Below are 22,590 nucleotides of genomic sequence, written 5' to 3'. Positions count from 1 at the left end.
ATTTGGGCTTGCATGCCCACCCACGGGGACCCCAGTTCGAGTCTGGCCGGGGTCATTTCCCGATCCTCCCCTTTCTCTCTGTCCCATTCGCTTCCTGTCACCANCTTCAACTGTCCTGTCAAAGGCATAAAAGCCTCCAAAAAATATATATACACATAATAATAATAAATGAGTAATGTTTTCCTTTTCGTGTGTGTGTGTGTCTGTGTCTGTGTCCAAAGGTGAGGTGATGGCCATCGGGCGAAGTTTCGAGGAGGCCTTCCAGAAAGCTTTGAGGATGGTGGACGAGAACTGTGTGGGCTTCGACCACCAGATCAAGCCAGCCTCTGACCAGGTTTGGCTCTCAACCCATTTTACTTACTTATTAATTTTTATTTTTATTTAAACTTTTTTTTTTAACCAGGAAGTGGTCCCATTGAGTTGCAATAACTCTCCCCCCCCCCCTATATTGCTCAATGCACAACAAGCAAACAAAACCAACTCATGATCACATGAGACTTGACAGATAGATTGCAGACATGCACATCAGTTACTCATCCACATTTTTCAAGTTAATTTTCTTGAAAATGGTCAGTATAAATCAACCAATATATAAACAATGAATAAAAACCATGCAAAAAATGATTAACGACAAAGAAAAAATTCTGATATGGTAGGGCACACGTTTGCCTCTCGGCCGACCCGGGTTCGATACCCGGTCCGGGTCCTTTGCCGGTCCTTCCCCGTCTCTCTCTCCCAGCTCACTTCCTGTCTCTCCTTCTCTATCCTGTCTAACAAAAACCAATAAAGGCTGAAAAGCCCCCAAAAATACTTAAAAAAAAAAAAAAAAATCCTGATTCCTCTGACCTCTCTTCCCCCCTGTCCCGACCAACCAGGAGCTGCAGACGCCCACAGACAAGCGCATCTTCGTGCTGGCGGCGGCGCTGCGCGCGGGCTACACAGTGGACCGGCTGTACGAGCTCACCAAGATCGACCGCTGGTTCCTGCACAAGATGAAGAACATCACGGACCACGGGCGGCTGCTGGAGGCCTACAACCAGGACGAGAGCGCCATGCCCAAGGAGGTCATGAGGAAGGCCAAGCAGCTGGGCTTCTCCGACAAGCAGATCGCGCTGGCCGTGCAGAGGTAAACAAGGGGTTAAATTGGCAAGCAGATCGGTCTGGCCGTGCAGAGGTAAATAAGGGGTTAAATTGGCAAGCAGATCGCGCTGGCCGTGCAGAGGTAAACAAGGGGTTAAATTGGCAAGCAGAGGTAAACCAGGGGTTATTGGACCAGAGAATCGTATATGAGACCGAGATAAATCGGGGTGATTCTTTTCCGGTATCCACTTTACGTCGGATGAACACCCCTTTAGGAGACCTTCGATTAGGAGACCTTCGGAGTCTTGAGGTTGAGAATAAATGGAGTCCCCTTAGCGCTGTAGATGGCGGTAGTGCTTTCTTCTTTTTTGTGGTGTGTGCACAACACCCCTTAGACCGAATTTTGAGCACACTCCTTTGCATTGGATGCATAGGCGTAGCCAAGGTTGGGCCTGGGTGGGCCTGGGCCCGCCCACTTGACATCCAGGCCCTCCCGAATTCACACTTGACAGTCAACTTTTGCCTCATTGAAATATAATTAATGGCATGGCACTGAGCGATAATTAATCATTTTGTCAAAAGTCTGGATCATCTTCTGTGATTTCTGTGATTTCAAATGTCAAAGTATCATTTTTGAGCGCGGTTTTATAATATCTACCTATACGCTTTCGGGTTGGGCCCGTCCGATTTTTTTCTGGGCCCACCCGTTTTATTATTTCTGCCTACGCCCCTGGATGGGTGGGGTTTGACATATCTTTCTCTCTTATATGATTTTTGATTGGACCTTCCCCTCCCCTCTGTCTCCCGTCTTCAGCACGGAGCTGGCGGTCCGCAAGCTGCGTCGCGATTGGTCCATCCTGCCGGTGGTGAAGCAGATCGACACGGTGGCGGCGGAGTGGCCGGCCCACACCAACTACCTGTATCTGACGTACCATGGCGACGAGAGCGACCTGGCCTTCGCCACGCCGCACGTCATGGTGCTGGGCTCCGGCGTCTACCGCATCGGTAGCAGCGTGGAGTTCGACTGGTGCGCCGTCGGATGCATCATGCAGCTGCGCAAGGTACGCACACGTACCCGCACACACACACACACACACACACACACACACATACACACACAAAAAGCTGTCAGATGCATCATGGAGCTGCAGAAGGTACACACACACACACACACCGTCGGATGCATCATGGAGTGGTCCACACACACAAGCGCTCTGACTGCCCTCATATAGAGGCCCACCACCGAGGCAGAGTGTAGTGGAAAGTGCACACATCCAGCAGAAAAGCATCAGCAGGTGCCAAATCAAAAAAACGTGTAGGAGTGAAGGTTCACCAATTGTTTAGCAGTTTAGGCAATCGGCTGATAATCAGCTGTGCAGGCCTTCCCTATCTATTCTCACAGTTTTTTTTTACTTTTGTAAGATACCTGAAGAACTTAGGGCAGTTACTCATGCTCTTGTCTCGAATCGGAAAGCAAGGTGGTTCAGTATGGAAACACGGAGGACTGTTTATTTAACTGGTGCAAGTGGCTCAGAAGCAAAGGGGGTGTACCCAGCACTGAGATGCTAAATGGGTCGCTGGGTGGATGAGTGTTTGAGAAGCATTGATATGTTAAATGCTTTGGCTTATTTTGCCCGGTGGTGAAATGTGAATGTACATCTTAAAGGGACACTGTGTGAGATTTTTAGTTGTTTATTTCCAGAATTCATGCTGCCCATTCACGAATGTTACATTTTTCATGAATACTTACCACCAGCATCAAATTCTTAGTATTCATTATATCTGGAAAAATTGCACTTTTCATACATGACAAGGGGGATCTTCTCCATGGTCCGCCATTTTGAATTTCCAAAAATAGCCATTTTTAGCTGCAAAAATGACTGTACTTGGACCATACTAGAAAAGATTTGTTTATTACTTAGTAAACTTTCATGTAAAGATCAAATTTGGCAATAGGCAGCCCAGTTTCAATGAGCAGCATAGTTGCAGTACCTTTTTTGTCCATTTCCTGAACAGTGTCCCTTTAAGACTTTGATATGTAAAGCACATTTGAGGTGCTGCACTGGGTACTAAAGAGAGTGTTGTATAAATGCACTTAGTTCTCCATTTCGCATACCAATAGCCTCACCAGAGAAAGCCAAACACGCAAAGACCTAAAAGCATAGCCGTCTATTGCTAACTGCTGACTTTCATTTGGTCCAAAATGTATAATGACTAAACAATAGCAGATTTATTATTTTAAAAAATTTTTTTATACACTTTATTTTTTACTTAGTCATGATATGTGTCCAGTCTGCTATTGTTTTATCATCGACGATTTATTTTTTTTATTTTTTTTGATTCATATGTACATGTCTTTAATCTGAAGAACGCTGAAGCATGTATTAAATGTTACAGTATACAGCATTGAGTAATGTGACTTTAAGCAGATTCACTTTCTAGATCTGACCATATTCAAAGATGACAACTGCGTTCTACAGACAACCATTTATCGCAAACCTTTAAGTCGCAATACACTCCTACATGCTGAAAGTAACCATCCCACCCATTTTAAACGCAACATCCCCACTAGGGATGTTAACCGGTAACCGGTTAACCGATAATCGACCGGATCAACTTTAACCGGTTAAAATTTTCTGCCATCGGTTAACCGGTTGTAATAATATTAATAATTATAATAATAATTTCCTCCCAAAAAACGATCATTTTGAGATTTTAGTACGATAATTCAGCACTTTCCATCTGGCAACAATGGCTGGACATGGCAGGTCCTGTCTGCGCAGCAAAAAAAAGGCTTATGTGAAAAATAAAAATGAAAAAAAAAACAGTGCTGTGCATATCAGGAACGCGAACGTTTTAAAATTTAAGATTACCGGTTAACCGGTTAACCACCGGTTAATGAGTCTCAGTAACCGGTTAAGAGTTTTTTCAATTTTCGCCATCCCTACTCCCCACGGGCCAATTTCTGCGTCTTCGTAGAAATTGCAGTTCCACCGCGGACTTTAAAGTAAAAGCTGTGGAACTGTCAGAGCGCTTCCAGCAACGCGGCTATCCACAGCCAGACATCGACCAGGCCTACGAAAGGGCAATGCATACAGATCGGTCAACGCTGTTATGCAAATCTACAAAAAAACAAAAAACCTTTAAAATCGGGTTTTCCACTGGTTATTCCCCAGCAGCTGGACGGGTTAAGAATATTATTCGCAAGCATTGGCATGTACTACAAAGTGATTCTGCTTTAAATGAGTTTTGCTCTGAACCACCGACTTTTACTTTCAGACGCGCCCGCAGCATCCGTGACCGCCTTGTACATTCAGATATGAACACACCATCTCCCACGACCTGGCTTCCCAGTCCACCCATAGGCTTTTATAAATGTGGTAACTGCGCACACTGTTCAAACTCCACAAACTCTAAATACTTTTGCCATCCGCGCACAGGGCAACGATATAACATATCGTCGTTTATTACGTGTAACAGCACACATGTCATTTATCTATTGAAATGCCCATGTGGCCTTGTTTACGTCGGCCAAACGAAACGACAATTAAAATTGAGAATAGCCGAGCACAAAACTGCTATTCGCACAAACAACACCACATATGCCATGGCAAGACACTACATGGAAGCCAAACATGGGTCACCGGCCTCACTTAAGTTTTGGGGCATAGAACGTGTTGTCACTCCACCTAGAGGTGGAGATGTGATTAAAAAACTCTTATGCAGAGAAGCTTATTGAATATATACGCTGAACTCACTCGAACCCTCTGGCCTCAATGAGGAGCTGAGTCTGTCTTGTTTTCTGTAATGTTAGAGCGATATACACCTAAATTTATGATCCTGTACCTTAACTGGTGTTAATGGTCTACTCTTAAATCTGGTGGGCTATATGTTTATTTATTTATTTTTCAATTATAGGGCTTTTGGGATTCCTTTCTTGGTTCCTCCCTTTCATGTGTAATTTTATTTATATTTGCATCTTTATATGTGCATTGTTTTTGTTTTTGTAAATAGTTTGTGGGTGTGGGCAACCTGAGTGAGACCTTGGGAGAAGGACCAATAGCCTAATGCCACGGTGCATAGGCCTACACCTGCTGAATCAGGGCCTCAGATAACTAGGCTCTTCTCTCCATTCCACTCATGGACTCTGATGAAGATGGTCTAACCATCGAAACGTTAGTCATGTTGTGCACTTGAATAAAAACACAAAGAAATACATCTGTGCTGCTCCGGTGTTGTCCTTCAAGTGAAGATTTCCTGCCTCTCTCCCGTCGATGCACCAGATGATAAAGCAGAAGCGCGAGGAACTACCCTTTTGATTGAGTAATGTGACTTCCTAACTCTGTGTTGATTAACCCTTTCTGTGCAGATGGGCTACCAGACGATCATGCTGAACTACAATCCGGAGACGGTCAGCACGGACTATGACATGTGCAACAGACTCTACTTTGACGAGATCTCCTTTGAGGTACCGCGGCTGGCTCACTAGCATCAACTCGTCACACGTCACTTCCTCAATCTCCCTTGTATTATACATTTTATTCTATACATGGGGTCACAGTGTTTGTAAACACAATGTTGTGAGGAGGGGCAAGACACTGGTAGCCAACCACGTGAGCTAATTGTTTTGACCGACAGCAGTTTCCAACAATCAGAGGTTGAGTTGTGCGCAGCTAGGGTCGCAGTCAGGAGAAAACAAAAATTTAGAACCCATGTATACTCCTCTGTTCTATTCTGTTGTGTTCTGTCAAAGTAAGTTTCCCAGCACCATAGCAGTCAGCTAGTTCACAACTGAGTTGGGGTGTGCTTCTCAAAAGCTCGTTAGCAAGTTAGCAACTTGGGTAGTTGCCAATGGGAAATTGTGTTGCAAATGTAGCTAATGTAGTTAGCAACTATGGTTTCGAGAAATGTACCCCTGGTTTGTAATGAATAACAACATGGTAAACAGCAGGTGCAGGAGGCATTAACCCACCGAATTGAGTCAATTGTATGTCCAGCGAGACGAGTATGCAAGTAGTGTACAAGTGATGTGATGTGGGCGGATCCAGAGTTGAAAATATTTTAACTTCGAGCGAGGCGAGTAAGCGAGTAACCAATTGGAATGCAGAGTTCGGTACTTCTCGCCTGTGCATTGGCAGTTAACGCCGCGGGAACATTTAGCGAACGTTCCATGAGAGAGTGGCGAGTAGGCGAGCGAGCGAGGTGCTAGTAACTAGCAGCGGCGTGTTTGGGCGTAGCTTAAAGGCGGATTCATACTTAACGTAACTGGCGCTAACCCCATTCATACCTCCTCGCGACGATGGCGTGCGCTCAAAATGACGTGACATGATAAGTCATAAGTCAGGCGTTCAGTAGCCCTACAGCAGCCGTGTTTAACTTTCTATTTTAGATCTCTACAACCACTGCATCTGATTCTGCCGGCGATTTCTGCAGTTTCTCTCATGAACAGCAGAGGGCACACTTCCGAAAATGCAAGCAAACGCCTGTAAATGGCGCTTTTGACTATGAATGGTCTGCCACATTTTAATGGTTCTCGCGCCAAATGCGCCAAATTACGCACGTTAAGTATGCGGTGCCCTTAACTCTCTCTCTCTCCCCCACCCTGCCCCCCCAGGTGGTGATGGACATCTATGAGCTGGAGAACCCCGAGGGCATCATCCTGTGCATGGGCGGCCAGCTGCCCAACAACATCGCCATGTCCCTGCACCGCCAGCAGTGCCGCATCCTGGGCACCTCGCCCGAGTTCATCGACTCAGCCGAGAACCGCTTCAAGTTCTCCCGCATGCTGGACACCATCGGCATCAGTCAGCCGCGCTGGAAGGAGCTCTCCGACACAGAGGTGGGACTTGCTTTTATTCATACACAACTCCACAAACAAAACAATATAGTCGAAACAAGGGAAATACGCCCTCCGCGCTTCTAATCTGACAATCCGGTGCAACCTGAGCAGGACTAAATAATAAGTGCAAAGGGAAAAGAATCTGGTGCCACACGGATGTCTTTTCTGTTATTTATTTTTTTCAGTGCAGTAAGACTAACGTTTCGACATGCGTCTTCATCAGAGTCCAACTGAAAATAGTCATAAGCAAATGAGCTCTCCGACACAGGTGCGACTTGCTTTTATTCATAAACTTTGACTTTTTTCGCACACCTCAGCTGGCAGGTGCGTCAGAGATGGCACCATGGGTCACTCAGCAATAACTTAAAGAAACTCCCGCACACTGACCATTTCGCTGTTCTTTCTTTAATAAACGACGTTTCAGTACCGAAACGTCGTTTATTAAAGAAAGAACAGCGAAGTGGTCAGTGTGCAGGAGTTTCTTTAAGTTGTTGCTTTATTCATACACAACTCCACAAACAAAACAAAATGGTCATAAGAAAATGACTGAATAAAGCAAGCGAGAGAAAAAAAAATACTAGAAAAGTATCTCCGGTGGCCTTGAGCAAGGCACCTAAGCCCACTCCAGTGGCTGGAACCTATGTCTTGTAGTAATAATAAAGTCCCTTTAGACATACAATAGTCATGTGTCAAATGTAATGTATGGTATTGTATCGTCTCCAGTTGGCGATTCCTTTCTGAAGAGTGTACGCGCCAGCTTAAGTATATATGTAATGCGTTTGTATTGTATTGTATTGTTTGTCCAGTCTGCGATGCGTTTCTAAAGTGTTATGATTGTGTGTGTGTGTGTGTAGTCTCTGTTGCAGTTCTGTGAGTCGGTGCAGTAGGCTACCTGTGTCTGGTGCAATGTGTTGTAGCTTAGAGTACTTATTGGCGAAGTGTAATGTGATATAATGTATTGTGTCAGTCTCTAGTCCGTGATGCCTTTCTAAAGTGTTATGATTGTGTGTGTAGTCTACAATGTGGTTCTGTGAGTCGGCGGGCTACCCGTGCCTGTTGCAATACGTTTCTGAAGTAGCCTAGAGTATGCGTCAGCAAAATGTAGCGTGATGCCTTTCTAAAGTGTTATGATGTTTGTGTGTCTAGTCTGCGTTTCTAAAGTGTAATGATGTTTGTGTGTGTGTGTGTGTGTCTAGTCTGCGATGCGTTTCTGTGAGTCGGTGGGCTACCCGTGCCTGGTACGTCCCTCCTACGTGCTGAGCGGCGCGGCCATGAACGTAGCCTACTCGGACCGCGACCTGGAGAAGTTCCTCAGCAGCGCCGTCGCCGTCTCCAAGGAGCACCCCGTCGTCATCTCCAAGTTCATCCAGGAGGCGAAGGTGCGCTAGCAGCTCACACACACACACACACACACACACACACACACACACACACACACAGCCACATGTGGTTAGAATACAGCACCACACACACATCTCGCTCTCTCTCTGACTATTCCTTTTAAATGGTCCTTCAGGAGATCGACGTGGACGCAGTGGCGTGCGACGGGCTGGTGATGGCCATCGCGGTGTCTGAGCACGTGGAGAACGCGGGCGTGCACTCTGGTGACGCCACTCTGGTGACACCGCCCCAGGACATCAACCAGAAGACCATGGAGCGCATCACGGCCATTGTGCACGCCATTGGCCAGGAGCTGCAGGTCACCGGGCCCTTCAACCTCCAGCTCATCGCCAAGGTAATGCCCTCAACTCTCCTCTACTCTATAGACCAGTGTTTCTCAACCAGGGTGCCAGATGCAATACACCCTCACGGGTGCCGCGGAAACGTGGCTGATGAATAAATTGTGTAATATTAATTTATTACTTTAGACAAATATATATGATGCTTAGTCAGTGGAATCTTTTGTCTGCCATTTACGCACAATGAAGTAAATTTAGGTCACCCCAGCAAGCTGCAGCTTCAACCGTAGGTCGTGTGACGTCTCCAAATGTGTTACTTTTCTAAGCTTGTGTGGTATCGGATGCAATGCCATGTTGCGGCTTGTTGGTTTGGGGCAGGGCTTGAAAACTAAATTATTTTTCAAACGTTCCGTTCCGAACGGTTCAGGCAAGTTTCAGTTTAACGTTTTCGTTCCTGCAATCGTTCCCCCACAAAAATATCGTTCCTGAACCGGTTCGGAACGAAAAATAACGTTCGTTCTTAACGTTCCTGCAGTGTTTAACGGCCATATTAAGTCTATTTTCGTGGACTTTATCTTAGAATAGACGTACTCATTATTTCCCCTTGATTTACACAGCTATTATATATAAATAATAAAACACCCAAAAACACTCAGATGGGCTATCCATCCTGGCAGATTTAACCGGATGCCTATAATTCTTATCAAAAGTAGCCTATGCCAGCCCAGTAGCGGTGGGTGGATGTTGATTAGGGAGGCACAATACAGAATAGCCAGAGAGAGTTTAAAAAAATAGCCATAGAGAGTTCCTAAAAAATCTCTGGAATAGCGCAGGTAAACGTCAGCATAATAAGAGTCGATAGGCATGGATTTCAGTTCTTGCCTAGCTCTATTTAATAGGCCATGATGAGGTTTGCAGCAAGTGAAACGTGTAAGTAAAAGGGATACAGTTTGCTCCACAAAAAAATCCCAAACTGTTTTGAGATGTGCACGATGCAAGGGGTCACTAGAGAAGAGAGAAGGGACAGGTTGCATAGTCTGAAACCTCGGATATGCTCTCAGATATCGGCTACCAACCATTCCAGTGCAAGTCCATCACCACAAAACCGGAGACCTTTTGCTTGCCTAACAGACAAGCGTCACAAAATAGCAAGAGTTTCCACGTAGTCCATCCCATCAGCCCAGCCCTCTGCACGACAGAAGAGAATAATAACTTTAACAACAAATGCGCTGTCTTTCTCTATCCCTGCTTGTTGTCACACGCGACCTACTGTATTCGTGATGACAGCCAGGAAATATTGCGCAATACTGACCATCGAAACATTGAGCGGGCCAGCTAACGTCAGCTAGCGTCTGTCCATCTGCCACGAATGACTTTATCCCGCATTGACCACAACACCAGATAAATAAGACGCCCTTGATTACAGCACATAAAACACCAGCTCTCACCTCTCTTCTCTACAACCGACAGTGGGATACGCTGCGCACAACAAAAGCACTTCAGTAACTTTACCACAACATAATTTGCCATAACCGCATTGAACATCGAGGCACTCGGCGGTGCCATTACAAGTAGTAAGCTAAACATGACTTACCCACCAGTTGCCTCTCGAGAGCACTCTGCGAATTAGGTTCATCAAATCGCCTATCCAATTCCTTTGCAAATCATTGACTGCATGGTCCAAATACTCTGTCCCTGTAGGAATCCCAACACCGATCTCAAGACATGTTCTCTTTTGCTCTCCATGGTGTCAATATAAAACTCTGTAGGCCCTACTGGCCGTGAATGAGACTGAAGAACAGCGCGGGTAAAGTGTCATTTCTCTTACAAAAACTTATTTGATATTGGTGGTCAAAAACTTTAGGGCGGGTTTATTAGAGTCAACTTCCAATCACTATGAGAAAGCCAGGAGAACAGAGACAGTTTAGTTCTAGTTTCCTATCAAAATCTCTGAGGAGAAGCACATCCTAAATTTACCCAGGAAGTTTCTCCATACATTGCACAGTCGCACTCTGATTGGCCAATGCTCCTCAATCTCAGGTGAAGCAAAATGCTGTTGCTGTATGCATGTTTCCCCTCATACACGTCAGTATCCGAACTAAAAGACTGCTCGTCGCCATGGTTACTCCTCAAACAAAATCGTGCACTTGTATGAAATATAGAGAACGAAAAAAAAACCGTTATTAACCGGTTTGTGGATTTCAGAATAACGTTTTTGTTCCGGAACACTTGAAGACCATTTCGTTTTCGTTTTCGTTTCCGTTTCCGTTCCTTGTAAAATTCCATAAAATTTCGTTCGTTTTCGGTTTTCGTTTTCGTTCCTTGAACCGGTTCGGAGCCCTGGTTTGGGGTGCCTTGACATTTTTCTTGAATTGAAAGGGTGCCTTGCCTAAAAAAAGGTTGAGAAACACTGCTATAGACCTCAATTCCCCCACCCTTACCAATCCCTTCCTTCCTCCATCCATGGCTGAAGTTCCCTTGAGCAACGCCCACATTGCTCCAGGGACTGTACCCAATACTTATAGGGACACTGTGTGAGATTTTCAGTTGTTTATTTCCAGAATTCATGCTACCTATTCACTAATGTTACCTTTTTCATTAATACTTACCACCACCATAAAATTTTAAGTATTCATTATGACTGAAAAAATTGCACTTTTCTTACATGAAAAGGGGGATCTTCTCCATGGTCCGCCATTTTGAATTTCCAGAAATAGCCATTTTTAGCTGCAAAAATGAATCTGCTTGGACCATACTAAAAAAATATTTGTTTATTACTTGGTAAACTTTCATGTAAAGATCAAATTTGACAGCCCAGTTTCAATGAGCAGCATAGTTGCAGTACCTTTTTTGACCATTTCCTGCACAGTGTCCCTTTAACAATCGAACTAATTTGGTTAAAAGCGTCATTTGGATAATTTGGATAAAAGCAACAGTTCAATGTAATGTGTTGCATATTGTTGTGTAACGTAATCTAATGTTATCCCACAGGACGACCAGCTGAAGGTGATCGAGTGCAACGTGCGAGTGTCTCGCTCATTCCCCTTCGTCTCCAAGACGCTGGGCGTGGACATGGTTGCCTACGCAACGCAGCTGATCATGGGAGAGGAGGTGGAGCCTGTGGGCCTGATGAAGGGCCATGGCATCGTGGGTGTCAAGGTAACAAATGAGTCCATCATGTTTTAGCGATTAGTCGGAGTAAATGACGACCTTTGGTCGACCAACAAAATCGTTGGTCGTGGACAGCCCTACTGATCAGTGACCTGTTTATGTAGGAGGAGAGTCATCGAGTCTCTGTCTTCCGTTTCAAATCAACCCGAGGTTATTATGCTTACTACAAGCTAGTTAATTATGCTTACTACAAGCTAGTTAATTATGCTTACTTCAAGCTGATTAATGATGTTAACCACGAACAAGTTTATTATGCTAAGGCCTACTTTGCTTGAAAAGAAATGTTTGTGGTAAGCACAGCAGTGTTCAGTGTCTGAAACTGATGTCATTTTGATATTTTGTGGACTGAATGAGGTGGGCATGTTTTATTTGTGTCCAAAACCTGGGACTACCAATACATAAAAAAAAAAAATTGTAACTAAGTATAAAACAAATGTTTTCTGCGCTACGTGGCTTCATCTAGGTTGTTAGGCTAGCATTACATCAGTGTTCTTCATTTCGTTCTACCAGTTTCCCCAGTTCTCGTTCTCACGACTGGTGAGTGCCGGCGTGGTTGTGGGAGTACAACTGTAGTCTATCGTATCGTGACCTACTTTACGAAGGTAGCATTACATTTTGTCTTAAACTAGAGCACCTGGGGAAACAACGTTAAAGGTCTCGTGGCTGTCAAGCAATATCAAGTGTTTTTGTTCTTCATTTCTCCCTCCCAGGTCCCCCAGTTCTCGTTCTCGCGGCTGGCGGGAGCTGACGTGGTTCTGGGCGTGGAGATGACGAGTACGGGAGAGGTGGCGTGCTTCGGGGAGAACCGCTACGAGGCGTACCTCAAGGCCATGCTCAGCACCGGCTTCAAGATCCCCAAGAAGAACATCCTGCTGACCATCGGCAGCTACAAGGTTAGCCGTGACTTAGCGTCTGGTACGCAGATTTATTTAAGGGAGTTATATTATATACAGGGTGTGCCAAAAATGTATCCACACTTTAAATGATGATCAAGTAGGTAGTGGTGTTTTTTTTTCCGTTTGACTGAGGTCTGATCGAATGACAGTCAAAGTGGCACATTCACCTCATTTCAACAGTCACTCGATCAGACCTCTTAGTCAAAGTGGTAACATTCACCTCATTTCGACAGTCATTCGATCAGACCTCAGAGAGTGTAGTGATAGACAATGAAACAAGATCACCACATGTCAGTGAGTTGACTTATGGTGGTCTTGTTCTGTTGTCTATATGAGCTGACTGATGAGCGGTGATCTCCCGTTTCCCTGAGCAGAACAAGAGCGAGCTGCTGCCTACAGTGCAGACGCTGGAGAGTCTTGGCTACAGCCTGTACGCCAGCCTGGGCACCGCAGACTTCTACACCGAGCACGGAGTCAAGGTGAGCACACACACCGATATACACCGAGCACGGGGTCAAGGGGCCTATACTAAGAAGCTGGTTCAGGTGTAAACCAGGTTAAGAAGAATTAAATCATCTAATAGAAGAGCCTGGAGTCCTCATTTAGACTCCAGGCTCGTCTATTAGATGATTTATTTACCTCTTAACTTAACCTGGTGTACTCCTGAACCAGCTTCTTAGTATAGGCCCAACGTAAGCACACACTGATGTACACAGATCACGGAGTTATGCTTTATTACAGGTCGACGGCGGAATATTTTCTAAAATAAGTCTTCAAATAAGATCATTGTAATGCCCGTCATATGCTGGCGTCAGTGGACTTGGGACTGTTAAACTTGTACAATCGGTTAAAATCATTGTAACTGACTTATGAGGTGATGAGTAAACTGGCTAGTCTTGAAAACAAATCTAAAATTACTTTTGCCTTATTAGCTGATTGCAGTGGAGTGCAGTGGCCATTTTTAAAATGCTGTAATTGACAAATTACAGTATAATGCTGTAATTGTGCAATACAAATACTGTAATTACATTTTTTTGATTACAGCATTTTAAATTGGTTAATGTATTGAAGACTTGTTTTGTCAGGTGATGGCGGTCGACTGGCCGTTTGAGGAGGAGATGTAATGTAATGTAATTGTTTCGTCAGGTGATGGCCCAATGTAATGTAATGTAATTGTTTCGTCAGGTGATGGCCCAATGTAATGTAATGTAATGTAATTGTCTCATCAGGTGCTGGCGGTTGTAATGTCATGTAATTGTCTCGTTAGGTGATGGCGGTGGACTGGCCGTTTGAGGAGGAGGAGTCAGAGTGCCCCAATAAGGAGCGCCAGCGCAGCATCATGGACTACCTGGAGGAGAACCACTTCGACCTGGTGGTGAACCTGTCCATGCGCAACTCGGGCGGACGCCGCCTCTCCTCCTTCGTCACCAAGGGATACCGCACGCGACGCATGGCCGTCGACTACTCCGTGCCCCTCATCATCGACATCAAGTGCACCAAGATGTTTGTGCAGGTGTGTGTGTGTGTGGGTGGGCGTGTGTGTGTGTGTGTGTGATAGACCCCGTTACTGACCCGTGAGTGACTTTTAATCGGGTTGCGCGCCAATTTTTGAAGCGGAGTCGTCCATTTGCCGCACATTTGTAAAGAAACTAGCCGAGAAAATGGACGGTCACGATAACTTCAGATATAAAGTGGGTCCTCCAAAGGGCTCAATAGAACTAAGGACTGCTGTATAATACACACACACAAACTGCAATCAAAATGCTCGTCAATTTGTATGCATGCATGCTTGTGTCTGTTGCTAATAGCCTATGCAAATGTTTCGCATGGCAATTTGTATTTGTACAGCTGCAAATTCTGTTCTGCAAATGGATGCTGATGTGGTGGGCAGGACGGAGGCCTGCATAGCAGACTATACAAACAAGACTCTTATCTTGTGAGAAGGGATCGTTGAGCGGCAGGGAGGATGTGCTTGGACAAGTGTGCGTGTTGGTGTGTTGTGAGAGTGTGCGGTTTTTGCGATTGTGTTGAGAGCAGCTGTGCTGAGAACCTCGAGACGAATGTAAAATGGAGGAGAGGAGCTCCACAGATGGGAGGATGTGTGTGTGTGCGTGTTGTGTGTGTTTTTTTTTTTTTTTTTAAACTCCACTCCAACTCCCATTGTCATTGTGACACAGCACTCCACTGAACACTGCACACAACGAAATTGCATTTATGCCTCACCCGTGCAAGGGGGCAGCCCTCAGTGGCGCCCCATGGGGAGCAGTGCGGTGGGACGGTACCATGCTCAGGGTACCTCAGTCATGGAGGAGGATGGGAGAGAGCACTGGTTGATTACTCCCCCCACCAACCTGGCGGGTCGGGGGTCGAACCGGCAACCTCTGAGATGCAAGTCTGACGCCCTAACCGCTCACCCATGACTGCCACTGTGTTGTGTGTGTTGTGTGTGTGTGTGTGTTGTGAGAGTGTGTGTGTGTGTTGTGGGAGTGTGTGTGTGTGTTGTGAGAGTGTGTGTGTGTGTTGTGAGAGTGAGTGAGTGTGTTGTGAGAGTGAGTGAGTGTGTTGTGAGAGTGAGTGAGTGTGTTGTGAGAGTGAGTGAGTGTGTTGTGAGAGTGAGTGTGTTGTGAGAGTGAGTGTGTTGTGAGAGTGAGTGAGTGTGTTGTGAGAGTGAGTGTGTTGTGAGAGTGAGTGTGTTGTGAGAGTGAGTGTGTTGTGAGAGTGAGTGTGTTGTGAGTGAGTGTGTTGTGAGTGTGTGTGTGTTGTGAGAGTGTGTGTGTTGTGAGAGTGTGTGTGTTGTGAGAGTGTGTGTGTTGTGAGAGTGTGTGTGTTGTGAGAGTGTGTGTGTTGTGAGAGTGGGTGTGTGTGTGTGTGTGTGTTGTGAGAGTGGGTGTGTGTGTGTGTTGTGAGAGTGCGTGTGTGTTGTGAGTCGCTTGAGTGCTTCATTGTAGTCAACGTAAAGATGGGGGGGGTTTGAATACCCAAATGCTCCGTTCAGCACCAAATGTCAAAATTGTGATGAGAACATCTCTACTTCACCCCAGAAGTCACAGAAACGGGGCTTAACCCATTGACGCCTAAGGCACCTGCAAAAAAGGGTGCTGACTGCCTGAGCCCTTTTGAAGAAAAGCTGCGTTCAGTAGTGGTGTCAACAATGATCGATTAGGCGATCCGAATCGATGTGGGGCATGGATGATCCAGAATCGATCCGGCAAGTTCCAGAATTGATCCGGCAATTTTTTTAAGTTTCAATTACTTCCATGGATATTTCAGGAGCAAATGAATGTTAAATTAAATAAAAGCACTTCAAAACATTGCAAGATAGATACAGACTGATACAGAAAACAGCCATTAAATTGTTGCTCAGTATCTGACTATTTGTATTGCCTCATCATGACTGATTAAACATTTGCTTTGCTTTCAGTAGAAATGTAATGCATTGCAATGCATTGTAGAATTTGGATCGGATCGGATCGCATAGAATCGGATCGAATCGTGATCAAATCGGATCGTGAGGGCAGTACCAATCCACACCACTAACGTTCAGCCTATAAAAACCCAAATATCTCAGCTTCTGAAGCACATAAAAATATGCACTAAATTGCATTTAAACACTGAGACCCTCATCTTTCATTAGAAGGAGTTCATTCATCTCAAACAAACAGATATTTTTAATAAAGTTGTCTCAAATCTCATGAGCCTGAATGTTGCGTAATGCAGCTCCAGGCGCCAGGGCCAATGTTGTGCAACGCAACATCAGGCATCAATGGGTTAATGTCTAAAATAGCGAACCACCACTTTAAGTACTGTGTGAGTAAGTGGACGATTCTTCTCAGCTAAGCACCTAGACAACCTAGTAGTCTGTCTGCTTGATGTGGGAGTTTGTGATTTTGTTTTGTTGTGAGAGCGTGCGATTGTGTTGAGAGCAACTGTGATGAGAACTATGCGATGACGAATGCAAGCTGGATCAGTTAACAGCCCCAGCACAGCTGCCTGAGTCATATCTCTGGTAGACTTTCTAGCCGCGCCTGCTTTGCATATTATGATTAAGTACCGCTTGAGTTAGTGGACAATTCAGCTAAGCACCCAGACACCTAATGTGTCTGCTTGAGGCTTCCAGCAGAGTTGGTCTTGCCTGCTGCTGATCATTGAGGTGTCTCTGTCTCTGTCTGTCTGCAGGCTCTGAACCAGATCGGCCGAGCTCCAGCAGTGAAGACGCACGTCGACTGTATGACCTCACAGAAGCTGGTCCGCCTGCCAGGTAAGCGTTTAGCTCTTATCGGCAATTTATTTTTTACTAAGTGTAAGCATGCCATGCTGGATTTCCATGCTTTATATCAATGGAAAAGCTTCGGAATTTGGGGTAATCGGCTGAATTGGCTGTCGTTTGATTTCTTTCTTTCGCTCTTAATTTCCTTCACTCTTTCTTTCTTTCTGTCTGTCTTTCACTCTTTCTTTCACTTTTTCTGTCTTTCTTTCAATCTTTCACTTTTTCTGTCTTTCTTTCAATCTTTCTCTTTCTCTCTCTCTCTCTCTCTCTCCCTCTCCCCCTCCCTCCCCCAGGGTTGATCGATGTGCATGTGCACCTGCGTGAGCCGGGGGCGACCCATAAGGAGGACTTCTCCTCGGGCACGGCGGCGGCGCTGGCAGGAGGCGTCACCATGGTGTGTGCCATGCCCAACACCAACCCTGCCATCATCGACCACGCCACCCTCGCCCTCGCACAGAAGGTACACGCTACTCTGGAATCGCGCTGCTGGATTTATGAATTTATGTCGAAATTAATGTTTGGGATTGTTTTATTTGGTTAATTTGATATTTTATTAATTCATTATTCAATCAATGAACGGAAACCAAAACCCGCGGCAGGTGTAAAAAGTTTTCAAATGTCCTCAGTTCCAAAATATCCTCAGTTCCAACGGTGTTAATTTGTTTCATTTGATATTTATTTACTTTCCCGCTACTCTACTCTACCAATCCTACCCACAGCTTGCGAAGGCTGGTTGCCGCTGTGACTATGCCCTGTACGTAAGAGCAGCCTCTGATTTGGATTGTTAATTTGTTTATTTATTATAAATATTTATTTGTTTACTTCTCCACAGCTGGCGAAGGCTGGTTGCCGCTGTGACTATGCCCTGTATGTGGGGGCGGCGTCGGACAATGCTGCCATCCTGCCTTCGCTAGCCAGCTCCGCCGCGGGACTCAAGATGTACCTCAACGACACCTACTCCACACTCAAGATGGACAACGTCTCGCTGTGGATGGAGGTAGGTGGACGCACACACACACAGGCGCACGCGCGCATCACTGCACCACTGCACCACTGCACCACTGCACCACTGCACCACTGCACCACTGCACCACTGCACCACTGCACCACTGCACCACTGCACCACTGCACTGCTCTTGTGGCTGTGCATCCCCCTCTAGTGGTTGCGGAGTGCATAAGGCCTATATGGGGTGCTGGTGCGTGCGCGTGCGCGTGCGTGTGCAATGCTCTGACATGGTCTTGGAATGATCAGGCATTGTAGGCTACAACAAAAATCTCTGTTTTATTGTGATAAGTCATAAGTCAGACTTTCAGTAGCCCTACAGCAGCCGTGTTTGGCTTTCTATTTTAGATCTTTACAACAGCTGCACCTGATTCTGCCGCCGATTTCTGCAGTTTCTCTCATGAACAGTAGAGGGCACACTTCCCAAAATGCAAGCAAACGCTTGTAAATGGCGCTTTTGACTATGAATGCTCTGCCACATTTTAATGGTTCTCACGCCAAATGCGCCACATTACATTACATTACACTTAGCTGACGCTTTCATTTATTCAAAGCGACTTACAACTATTATTTTTCAGGGTATTGGTTATAGTCCCTGGAGCAATGTGGGGTTAGGTGCCTTGCTCAAGGGCACTTCAGCCATGGATGGAGGTGTAGGGAGAGGTCAGGGGGGATTCGAACCGGCAACCCCTAGATTGAAAGACCAACTCTCTAACCACTAGGCCACGGCTGGCACGCAAGCGTGTGCGTGCTGTCCAATCACTGCACTTTTCAGGAACTTTTGACTCTTGACCACTTGTTTTCCTGCTAACCACAAGCAAAGACTGATCTGCCGGAGCTGGCCCAGTTACTGGTGAACCTCTTTGCGTGTGCGCGTGCGCGCGATTGTCTAATACTTACCTGTACTTTACTGTGACATTGTGAGAAATTTCCACCCCTATCATACTCTGTACACTGCCTACTTCTACATACTATACTATATCTTCGATGTATCTGTCAACACCAGGTCATGTTAACACATTGAATACCGGCGGTGCTCACGGAATTATGTCGTAGAATACCAGCGTTCTAAGCCCTTTTTTGACTTTTTTTGTAGACTCACAGCGTATTATGTGATGGGGCCACATAATGGCGTTATGGCTCGTTTGAAAGTGGAGATTCTGCCCTCTTAGTAGGTGAAAACTGTGTGTCTCTACGAGCTTTTATTGCCGAGTAAACCCACGCTAAACCGAAGCGGGTATCCATGGAATTCAGCTACAATCAGAGATATTGAGGTTTTTGTGAAGGGTGCACTTCCTCAGAAGGTGACGAGTTTGAAAGGGGACGAGTTGGTTTTAATCACAATTTGGTGCAAGGTTAGCTCTGACACGCATCTTCCTGCTCGTCAAGACACACCTCCTGCTCTATACCACTACGACACCGGCAATCAATGCCCTTCGAAATCCACGTTTTTCACACAGACTGAACACAAACTCTTTGCACACATGCAGAAGGTCGGACATTTGCTAAAATAGTTCCCGATGACTCCCGAAATAATAGCCCAACATTGACAACAAATCCCAATGATATGATGCTTAGATGTAGCCCATCCGATCCATATGTAGCCATCTATGCTAGCTTCTGGCTTTTCACATACAGGAAGACAGTTCAACATGGGGGTGAATAATCAAATAAACTTATCTGGTTGGCGATCAAACTTCCAAATCGGAGCGCATTACTCCAATTACAATTCGGGTGCCATTTTGATCCAATGATCTGGTAAAGGTCTAGGTAGCAAGCCCAGAAAGTTCAAGATACTCCTGGCACGGTATACAATGGTCTCTGTGTTTACCTATTGTGTGAAGTCAGACACAATACACGCTACCGATCGTACTAGGGAAACAACAATATAGCACGATTCACGAATACGGCAGCACACCTCCTGCTCTGTCACACTACGACACCGGCAATCGATGCCCTTTGAAATCCCCGTTTTTCACGTTGACTGAACACATGCAGAGGGTGAGACATTTGATAAATGACTCCCGAAATAATAGCCCAACATTGACAACAAATCCAAACTAGACTGCCTGTGCAGTCGCCTTCGACTGCTTAAGGTATATCCCCGAAACGCGACGCTTCCAGTCCCCCATCATTCCTACCACTCCCGTCCACCATTTCGTAAACGTGTATGATACATACAGATGTGACATGACGTGCATAGGCTTAAAACCAAACGACTATTGTGAAAATGAAGCAAAAAATGGGGCAAATGGTAATACTGTTTTAATGGTTCAGTGGATATACCACATTAGGTACAGTGTAATAACCAGTGTAACAATATTTAATACAATGTAATACCAGTGTAATACCAGTGTAACACCGCCATTTTTTTAATTTACATCATGTGTTTGTGCTTAAGTGGTATTACATGGTATTGCATATTGTTACACTGGTATTACACTATATTACATGGTATTGCATACTGTTACACTCGTTATTACACTGTACCTGATATTGCATATTGTTACACTGGTATTACACTAGTATTACATGGTATTAAATATTGTTACATTGGTTATTACACTGTACCTAATATGGTAGATTCACTGAAATGGCGAACCATTAAAATAAGGTGTTACCGGGCAAATCAATCCACTCAGTCAGAAGTTATGGGCCAAATGAAAATTCCGCCATTTTGAAAGTGTTGTCTTCCAAACTCGAATCAGTTCATGAACCTACCCTAGAGCATTCACACACAAAATCTGGGACAAATCCATCAACCCGGTCAGTAGTTATGGGCCAAACAATAATTCGGCCATCTTGAATTCAGCCATCTTGAAAGTGTTGACCTCCAAACTCGAATCAGTTCATGAACCTACCCTAGATCATTCACACACCAAATCTGGGACAAATCCATCCACCCGGTCAGAAGTTATGGACCAAACAAAAAAATCGGCCATCTTGAATTCCGCCATCTTGAAAGTGTTGACCTCCCAACTCGAAGCAGTTCATGAACCTACCCTAGAGCATTCACACACCAAATCTGGGACAAATCCATCCACCCGGTCAGAAGTTATGGACCAAACAAAAATTCGGCCATCTTGAATTCAGCCATCTTGAAAGTGTTGACCTCCAAATTCGAATCAGTTCATGAACATGCCCTAGAGCATTCACCCAAAAAATCTGGGACAAATCCAAACATCCGTTCAAAAGTTATCGCGTTAACACGAAAGACCTTACGCGGCGGACGCGGCGGCGGCGGCGGCGCACGCAAAACCATTACATCCCCGACGCTCCGCGTTTCGGGGATATAATGATATGATGCTTATATGTAGCCTAGCCCATCCGATCCATATGATATGTAGCCATGCTAGCTTCTGGCTTCTCACATACAGGAAGACACAGAAACTTATCTTTTTGGCGATCAAACGTCCAAATCGGAGCGCATTACTCCAATCACATCTCGGGTGCCATTTGGATCCAAGGATCTGGTAAAGGTCTAGCAAGTCCAGAAAGTTCAAGATACTCCAGGCACGATATACAATGTTTACCTATTGTGTGAAGTCAGAGACAACACATGCTACAGTGACCGTACTAGGGAAATCAATGCAGGCAGCGCGATAGGCGACATGGGTTGGCATCCAGACATCTTGGTAAGTTAAATTAAAATATCCAAATCATAACACTCAAACATCATAACAATCAAACAACTTTTGACTGCAAATGTTGTCATTTATGTCCACCACAGAGCTACCAAAATCACATATATTGTCCATTGAAGGGTGTAGATTCAAAATATGATATTTAAATGCAAAAACGTATTTTTACCTTTTGGTATACAACGCATGGGCGTGAAAAACGCATTATTACGTCGTCGGTACTCAATGTGTTAAGACCGTCTACCTTAACTGACAGAGCATGTTTTTCTGCACATGGTCTATCCCAAGTCACAGAATGTCTTTTTGCACAATTACCTTTTCACATTTTTTACATATTACATTTTCACATTATTTATCTTTACTATTTCTATTTTTATTTTCCCCTCCCTGACTATTCCTGTGTTCTTGAAATGTCCATGTGAAATGGAGTCCCTTTAGCGCTGTAGATGGCGGTAGCACACGTCTTGTGCAAACACCACGGAAAGAGAAGAAGGAGGAGGAGGGACAATGCCCTCTTAGGAGACCAAATTTTGAGCACACGCTTTTGCATTGAGTGAGCGTGTTTCGATTCCTCTTATTATATATCCAACCTCTTTGGCTAGGCCTTTCGCCTTCCTTAGAGGTGCACCGTGTAAGATGGTGGCGAAGGGTGGCCAGAGTAGCTATGGCAAGTATGCAACTCATTGAAAATGTGCTGCCTACTGTTCCATTGCTGTGGATGACATTGATGAATGACTTAAGCCACATTTGTACAATGAGACACACGCGCACACACACACACTCCTATATAAATGTCTTCTCTCTTCTCTTCTCCCCTGTGTTGTGCAGCACTTTGAGAAGTGGCCAAAGCACCTGCCCATCGTGGCCCACGCCGAGAAGCAGACAGTGGCCGCCATCCTGATGGTAGCCCAGCTGTACCAGCGAGCCGTGCACATATGCCACGTGGCCAAGAAGGAGGAGGTATATCACACACACACACCACTGTAGCAGAGGGCCGTGCACATGTGGCCAAGA

General features: G+C 45.2%; 1 protein-coding gene across 1 annotated transcript in view; it reads left to right on the top strand.

The window, feature by feature from the left end:
* The window catches only part of cad (carbamoyl-phosphate synthetase 2, aspartate transcarbamylase, and dihydroorotase), a 60,300-nt gene that overhangs the window by 22,592 nt on the left and 15,118 nt on the right, over positions 1–22,590 (top strand). The window contains exons 16-30 of the mRNA XM_063223748.1: positions 222–334; positions 876–1,126; positions 1,895–2,141; positions 5,450–5,548; positions 6,695–6,919; positions 8,116–8,298; positions 8,436–8,654; positions 11,590–11,757; positions 12,480–12,662; positions 13,040–13,144; positions 13,933–14,178; positions 16,842–16,923; positions 17,226–17,392; positions 17,765–17,929; positions 22,405–22,536. Coding sequence (XP_063079818.1) covers positions 222–334; positions 876–1,126; positions 1,895–2,141; positions 5,450–5,548; positions 6,695–6,919; positions 8,116–8,298; positions 8,436–8,654; positions 11,590–11,757; positions 12,480–12,662; positions 13,040–13,144; positions 13,933–14,178; positions 16,842–16,923; positions 17,226–17,392; positions 17,765–17,929; positions 22,405–22,536 — 2,585 coding nt within the window. The remainder of the gene's footprint in view (positions 1–221; positions 335–875; positions 1,127–1,894; positions 2,142–5,449; positions 5,549–6,694; positions 6,920–8,115; positions 8,299–8,435; positions 8,655–11,589; positions 11,758–12,479; positions 12,663–13,039; positions 13,145–13,932; positions 14,179–16,841; positions 16,924–17,225; positions 17,393–17,764; positions 17,930–22,404; positions 22,537–22,590) is intronic.

This window comes from Engraulis encrasicolus, chromosome 18 (genome assembly GCF_034702125.1).
Source record: "Engraulis encrasicolus isolate BLACKSEA-1 chromosome 18, IST_EnEncr_1.0, whole genome shotgun sequence".
Classification (NCBI taxonomy): Eukaryota; Metazoa; Chordata; class Actinopteri; order Clupeiformes; family Engraulidae; genus Engraulis; species Engraulis encrasicolus.
The sequence above is the reverse complement of the archived record's forward strand: the minus strand, read 5'-3'. Positions and strand labels throughout refer to the sequence as shown.